At 41.3% G+C, this 8,232-nt stretch overlaps 1 protein-coding gene across 1 annotated transcript; it reads left to right on the forward strand.

The window, feature by feature from the left end:
- The first annotated feature begins 4,463 nt into the window (after positions 1 to 4,463).
- On the forward strand, positions 4,464 to 6,990 carry LOC131381279 (uncharacterized). The gene is made up of 2 exons (XM_058428107.1): positions 4,464 to 4,480; positions 5,824 to 6,990. Exons 1-2 carry the CDS (start codon positions 4,464 to 4,466, stop codon positions 6,884 to 6,886), a joined length of 1,080 nt encoding a protein of 359 aa, XP_058284090.1. The 3' UTR covers positions 6,887 to 6,990.
- The last annotated feature ends 1,242 nt before the right edge of the window (positions 6,991 to 8,232 follow it).

Here is an 8,232-nt window from a genome sequence, read left to right on the forward strand (position 1 = left end):
GGGTTGTCACCATGTTAGCCAGGCTGGTCTCGACCTCCTGACCTCAGGTGATCCACCCGCCTCAGCCTCCCAAAGTGCTGGGATTATAGGCGTGAGCCACCGTGCCTGGACCTGATTTGTTTTAAAATGTTATTTTACATACAAAACTTAATTTAAATTATTCTAGGGTACCTGGTCTGTCTTTATCAGAAGTATAAGTCTGACATTTATTCATCATAAAAAATGGTATTTGAAATTTTCTCTCACTTGTGTTGTTTTGTTGTTGACCTCAAAAAGTTATCTTATAAAAATGTTCTTATGTCTGATAATATTGTTTACCTTGACAAATAATTTTTTGTTTATTTGTGCCATTTTTGAAACTTTTATATTGTAATTGGTTAGAAGAAAGGAATTAAAAAATGTTTTAAACTGGTGTTAGAAAGCAGTGCTTACTAAGGACGTATGTGTTAAAACAGAAATGGCAATATTTGTCAAAATGTCTATGCAAGCACCTAATTTGAATGTATGCTGTACTGCAAATAAAATGTTTATATTTATAAATGTCTTATTTTTTGTCGCAGCATAGAATTATGTTTAAAAAGACAAAGGCTCTAACAGTAATAGCCACTGCTGTCTCTTGGAGTTAGTAAATGTAGATTGTGGCTGCTTTAGATATTTTGGGATCCAAGGTCAGGTTGTGAGGTAGTTTTCTTATCAATGGACTATGATTACTGACTATGGTTACTGAACTATCAAAAATAACATATGGTGAGGTTTTTGTTTGTTTGCTTTTATTTTTTGAGACAGGGTCGCTCTGTCACCCAGGCTGGAGTGCAGTGGCATGATCTCAGCTCACTGCAACCTTTACCTCCCAGGTTCAAGTGATTCTCATGCCTCAGTCCCCCAGTAGCTAAGATTACAGGCAAGCACCACCATGCCTGGCTAATTTTCTTTTTTTTTTTTTGGACAAAATCTTGCTCTGCTACCTGGGCTAGAGCGCAACACTGTGGTCTGGAGTCAGTGCAACCTCCGCCTCCCGGGTTCAAGCAGTTTTTCTGCCTCAGCCTCCAGAGTAGCTGGGACTACAGGTGTGCGCCACCACACTCGGCTAATTTTTTGTATTTTATAACAGAGATGGGGTTTCACCATATTGGCCAGGCTGATCTCGAACACCTGACCTCTGCTCACCTCAGCATCCCAAAGTGCTGGGATTATAGGCATCAGCCACCGTACCCGGACTAATTTTCGTATTTTTAGTAGGGATGGGGTTTCACCATGTTAGCCAGGCTGGTCTCAAACTCCTGACCTTAGGTGATCCACCGGCCTTGGCCTCCCAAAGTGCTGGGATTACAGGCATGAGCCACCAAGCCCGACCTATATAGTCAGTTTTAATCCAGATATAAAAGATGAAGAGATCATGCAAAGATAAAGACTTTTCAGATAGTAAATGGCCAAATAGCTCAAAATTATGATTTTTTCTTACATTTTAAAATTTTTAATTATTATTATTCTTTTTTTAGAGACAGAGTTTTGCTCTGTCACCCAGGTTGAAGCACAGTGGCACGATATGGCCTCACTGCAACCTCCGTCTCCTGGGTTCAAGCCATTCTCCTGCTCAGCCTCCCGAGTAGCTGGGACTACAGGCGCACGCTGCCATACCCTGCTGATTTTTTGTATTTTAATAGAGACGGGGTTTCACCATGTTGCCCGGACTGCTCTCAAACCCCTGAGCTCAGGCAGTCTGCCTGCCTCAGCCTCCCAAAGTGTTAGGATTACAGGCGTTAGCCACTGCGCCCTGCTATTTTTCATTATTTTTTAAGGCTAGTTAAGTGAAGCAGTGGAGTGGAGAAGGAACAAAGAAATCTGTAAGCGGTGTGATCAACCAGTTGTGAACACCAGCCTCCAAATTATCTGTTATTAATTGTTGGTACTGAGAGTTCACAGTGAAATAGAACAATCAGAAAACATGGGCAAATAAAATTATTAAAAATTCATCTCTATGATGTGCCATGTTCTGAACAGGCAGTTTCTGAGTGTCCGGGCGATCTGTACAAGAGAGTTGTTATTTGGTCAAGGACACATGCATTTTTCACTCTAGAAGAATGTCATCATTTTCTTGAAGTAATTGCAGTGTTCCTACTCTGTATCAAACAGCAAATATCTCTGAGTCCTAAGTCAGCAGCGTAGTTATTATTTGATTTTTTCCAAGTGAATAAAAGGAAAAATAAAATGTTATGTCACAATCCCAAAACACTGCTGGCATATGGAATAGTTGAGATGATAGAACATGATTTTACAATTCCAAACTGAAAATATCTATCCAAGCAATTGCATCCCTGAAAAACTATTATATTGTCTGGCAAAAGACTCTCTCATGATAGGAAGTTTTTCTAGATTTTTCTAGAAATAGAGACAGGGATTAAATTTTATGTGGCCCCAAGAAAAGGAATCAGAATTGAGTATTGTCAATGATGGCTTATGGGCTTGAGAATTAAGAAAAAAAAGACCCCTCCCCACAAGTACTGACAGTTGCATAACCACCGGTGCCAATGGAACTAATTTGACATACTGAAACAATTTTCTATAATCATTCAGTATTTCTCTATGAGAAATCAAAATATAACTATCAAATTCATATTTATCAAAGTTACAAGTCAAATCTTATTTTAAAAACATCCCAACTCTTTGAAGATTTAGCTTAACAATGACAAAGCAATTGACTAGGAAGTAGTATTGTTAACCATCCAATTGACTATTTGACCAAAGAATACTGTATGGATATATATTTAATTTCTATTGAAACAAATGAACATAGTTGTTTATGCCATATATAGTTTTATTTGATTTTTTAAAGAATTCAACCAAAACCATCAATCCTGAAGTATCAAACTCCAGTGACTTCAGCAATTCTACTTTTGAATTCAGTGATTTGGTAACAAATGTAAGTAAAATATTAATAATTTCATGGTAACCCTCTCCATTTTTTTCAGAATCACAACAATACATTTTACCTTTGCTGATTATTAAGGAATGTTCTCAGTATCATCTAATATTTATGTTCTTTGCAAATGCAAGCACTGAACACTGATATTTTAAATAACATTATCTTGTTTTTAAAAATCATGTATCTTTCATGCATCTGTAACCATCTGATCAATGATCGGAAAACGGGAAAGTAAGTATCACTCAGATTCTCTCAGAGAGTCACATTTAATTGGCTGGGCCCAAAGCCTTTGAATTTCTATCTAGAATCTTCTGAGATTAATGTACAAGTAATCACTCTGTATAAAAGCAGCTTAAAATACTGGACATAGCTTCAGTATCAGAATACTTTCAACTATAGTGTGACGTGCACAAGTGCTTTGTTTTTCTTGAATATTTTCTCTCTTCCACTTGGTTAAGAATTTAGCAGATTGTGCTTTTCTGGAGAAAAAAAAAACAATGTTGGAAACCAAGTTTTATTTAACAAAATTAAGTGATTTAAGCACAGATAGATTTTGAACTTAATTCTACAGTACGTTTCACAACAAATTTCCTTGTATTAATGGTAGGCCATTTCACAGCAAGTTCAAGCACCACAGAACACAGAAATACCTGTGCTAAATAACCTTGTCCTATTTTCATGAAAATGAACAGTGTTCAATAATCCTCAAAATTTTATTTCATGCTGATTCAGATTTTTTCTAACCATTTTTTTCTGTGACATTGCTTCCACAATAACATAGAATGTTTTTGAAAAGGCAAATGTAGTTTGTTTTCATTTATCTTTTTCAGATACCGTCTTTCTTAAGAAAGCATGGTGACTTGCAGGTGTTACCATGCATATTCTTTTTGTTTTTGGCAAAAGGATAAAATTTGTTTTAAAAAGCCAATCCACTCTCCTATGTATATATAGGGTGGCCATGCTGTTCAATTTGCACATAGAGACTGTCAGTGACTAAGAATGACTCAAATTGCAACTTCCTGTTTTAATGTTGCAAAGGTTGCCTATGCCTGATGCTGTGTTAAATACCCAAAGCTTGCACAGAGGGAACAATGGACCTTTTCACGGGTGGTGGTACACAGTTGTGCTTCCAGAATCTTTAACCGCTTTACTTCATAGGAAAATAACAAGACAAAAACAAAACACAAACCACCTGATCTCCAAGAGTTTATTTAAAACCAAAACCATCATGTGAAACTTAGTAAGTAAAGATTACAGAATTAGTATAGCATGCATTAGATATGGATGACATATCTGCAGTAAGTCATTGTAAGTCTAGTAAATATCCAGATGATAACACCTATTTAAGAACAGCACTGATAATTACATAAGAGGTCATGTTAATGTTCCACAACAAATTAAAGAGACGAAGTCCATGAAGTTATCTATGCCACTCTATCTAAGAGATGGGAAAAGCTTGGGCAATATTCAGTGCAGATACTGACTTGTGTTCCTGACTCATAGGCAGTGCTCAGACACATTTAACCCACCGTCTGACAGGATGAATGAACGTGTGCTGTAAGTGAACCCCTTTTGGGCATAAAGTTATTTTCTACGAGTACATTAAATCATTTTGTTTTCCAAGTGTAAATGAAGCCTTCAATTTGATTTAATAAAATACAAGATGTGCACCACCATGCCCGGCTAATTTTTTTGTTTATTTTTGTACAGGCAGGGATTCACCATGTTGCCCAGGCTGGTCTGGGACTCTTGAGTTCAAGCCATCCACCTGCCTTGGCCTCCCAAAGTGCTAGGATTACAGGTGCGAGCCACTGCACCTGTCCTAAAATACAGATTTTGCTTAATTTCTACACTTGATGTTCTGGTACAGACATTTACTGGGAAATACAGTATAGTTAGCGGAAGCCTTTTCATGGGGAAATAAGATAACAGTAAGTATATTCCAGGATTTTAAACTAGAATACAAAAGAAGAAAATATTTTTTAAAAAACTATAGCATAATATAAAATGTATTTACATCATTACATTTAACTGCTTATTTTACAAGCAATAAGTTACCATTCACCAATAATTTGTCAAGTTCGCCTGTAAGTATTAATACACATAAACTTCTATGAAGTTCTATAATGCCAAATAAAAAAGCAACATTTAGGTTTAACATGTATTTTATATAGGCATAACGCAACACCAGCATTACAGGATTGCATTTACAAATTCTCTTGACTCTAAGCATGAAGTTATGTTAAAAGACTAAGGCAATTTAACTGTTTTTGGGTTTTTTGTATTAAGGAAACCTAAATTTGTATGAGTGAATTAAATTGAATTAATCACATTTTCTTATAGGCCTATCAGTTTACCCTATCTTTGTTAAAATAACATGCACTGCCCTACAAAATGAATGCCGTATTCACAATCATGTTTCAGACACATTCTTAAAGATTCGGGGAAACAAATGCAATCTGAATTCAGACTCCATGTTCAAAGCCAAAGGTACACACCTCTATTTTTTCCCCAATGAGACTCTTGGAAAAGTCTTTGAATTACATATTAAAGTGCACTTCAAGGAAATGTGATGTTTTCGTTTATAGCTGGTGAACAGCATGCAATTTGACAGCACTGTCACTAACAATCAGAGACTGCTCTGGATCTAAGTACTAAAAACGACCCACACTGCAATCACAAGATACTTGGAAGTGGGAATTTATTGAACAAAGTTAGGCCGGGACTCTAAAGCAGCACTTGATTATTTTGCTTCAAGACGACGATGTTTAAACGTTAGTATCTCTATTGTTTCTTTTTCCCTCAACTCTTCTCCCACACCGCCTTCTTCTCCCCCACCACCTTCTCCCATCGTCTTTCCCCGCTTCCCTTCTCCCTCCCTCCGATCCTTCTTCTCCTAGCACTGTCTTCTCTCTCAGCCCGTCTTTCTGCCTTTTTCTTCCCCTCTCACCACCTCGTTCCCTGGCTCATCCTCTTCTCTCCTACCGATCTTTTTCCCCTCTCCGTCTCTTTCCCCAACGTCATCTTCGCCGCTTTCCCCTCCCTTCTTCTTCTCCCCAACCCGTCCTCTTCCCTTCTCCCTCCCTCCCCCTTTTCTTCCCCTCTCCCTCCGTCTTCTTCCCCACCTTCTGCCCTTTCCCTCGCCTCTCCTTCCCGATCCTTCTCCTTTCCCACCCCTCCCTTCCCCAACGTCTTCTTCCCGCCTTTTTCTCCCCTCTCCCTCTTCCTCACTGTCTTCTCCCCTCCTTCTTCCCCACCGCGGTCTTCCCGCATCCTCTTCTGCCCTCTCCCCACAGTCTTCTTTCCGCATCTTCTTCTCCCCCCGCACATTTTTCCCTTCCCCACCGTTTTCTTCTCCTCAGTCTCTCCGCCTCCTCGCAGCACCGGTTCCTGTGGCGTCGGCTTTTCCTCCCATCTCCCTCTCCCCAAGGCCTCCCCCGCCCTCCTCTCCACCCGCTCGCTTCCCTTCTCCACTTTCCCGCCTATTCCCACAGCAGCGTCTTCCCGCCGCTCCCTCTTCTCCCCTCCCCCTCCCTCTCCTCACGGTCTTCGCCCGGCCTATTACCCCCAACCGTTTTCTTCTTCACCTCACACCGCTTTCTTCCCATTTCTTCCCACTTTCTCGCAGCAGCGTCTGTCTGCCGCAGTCTCTTCCCACCCTCTTCTCCTCTACCCATCGTCTTCTTTCCCAGCTTCTTATTCTCCACCATCTTCTTCCCCTCCCCACCATTCTCTTCCCGTTTCCATCTCCCCACCTTCTCGCAGCAGCTACTTCCTGCTGCGCTTCTCTCTCCCCGCACTCTCTTCTCCCCTCTTCCTCTCCCCACCATCTTCGCCCCTATCGTCTTCTTGCCCACTCCCTTCTCCCCGCTCTCCCACTGCCTTTCACCTAGAAGCTCTCCATGCGTGCGCGCGCCTGTGTCCCTGCACCCGGTGTGTCTATGCGCCCAGGCAGCTCCCTGATCTGGGCCCCTGAGCTTCGCCCCAGCAGCCAAGTGTAGACCCAAGAGAGTTGCTGCCTGTGCCACCGCCGCTGCTGCCGCCGTCCCCGCCCCGCCCCCCGCCGCTGCCCCAGAACTGAAAAGTGTTGGCTGCGGAAGGAAGACAGTGGGGCCCAGAAGACTGCAGGGAGAGGGGGAGGAGGGTATGGAGAGGGTGGGAAAGAACCTTGGAAAGTCGGAGAGGGAGAAAGGAGGGTGGGAAAGAAGACGGTGAGGACACGGCAGGGCGCGGTGGCTCACGCCTGTAACCCCAGCACTTTGGGAAGCCAAGGCCGGCGGATTCCAAGTTCAGGAGTTCGAGACCTGTCTGACCAACATTTAAACCCTGCCTGGGTTTAGTAGAGACCAAACCCAGTCTCTACTAAAAATACAAAAATTAGCCGGGCGTGGTGGCGAGCGCCTGTAATCCCAGCTACTCCAGAGGCTGAGGAAGGAGAATCGCTTGAACCAGGGAGGCGGAGGTTGCAGTGAGCTGAGAACTCACCATTGCACTCCCTCCTGGATGACAGAGCGAGACTCATCTCAAAAAAGAAAAAACGACAGTGGGGAGAGGGCGAGGGGAAGAAGATAGTGGGGGAAAAGACCACCGAGAAAAGGAGAAGAGGTGGGAGAGCTCTCCTGTTTCACTGAGAATTCCTCAGTTAAAGTTAAAATGTTCTCATAAGTTCCGTATTTTCAACTTTTGCTCTTCCAGTTGGTGTATTATTTTCTTCCTCCAGCTCCTTAATTTTATTCAACACCAAGTTATAACTCCAACCACCTTTCTCTTTTTATTTTCCAATGTTTTTCTTTCTTCTAAGAACATTCTTAACACTGGTAACACTTTACAATGTTGCAAAGCTCTCAATCCTATTTCCTGTCATCTCTTCATGCTTTCCCATTGAAGTATCAGGAGATTTTCATCCTATTATTTTGTTTACACTAGGAACATTTCAGCTTGGCTAGACCTGTTTTCTACTTAATTTTTTTTTCAACTTCAAGCTTGACAAACCCAAATGTGCTCCTTTACCAGTGGTTTCTGTCTCAGGAATTGGTTTCTTGTTGCACTGTGATACACATGAAGCCAAATACCTTTTTCAGCTCATTATCCCCAGAATGTTTTTGTACATTATTGACACAGAATAGACACCTAATAAGTATTTCTAAATTTTTATTGTTCTTCCTTGCCACAAAACCAATCATCTTTTTTTTTTTTAGCATGATGTACATGCCCTATCATCTTGCCCTGAACTATTTATCAAATCTTATTTCTTCCCACTCCCCTGTTTGTTTCCGACGCTGTGGCCGTTCAGAACTACTTAGAGCTCT

This window comes from Hylobates moloch, unplaced genomic scaffold (assembly GCF_009828535.3).
Source record: "Hylobates moloch isolate HMO894 unplaced genomic scaffold, HMol_V3 SCAFFOLD_15, whole genome shotgun sequence".
Lineage (NCBI taxonomy): Eukaryota > Metazoa > Chordata > Mammalia > Primates > Hylobatidae > Hylobates > Hylobates moloch.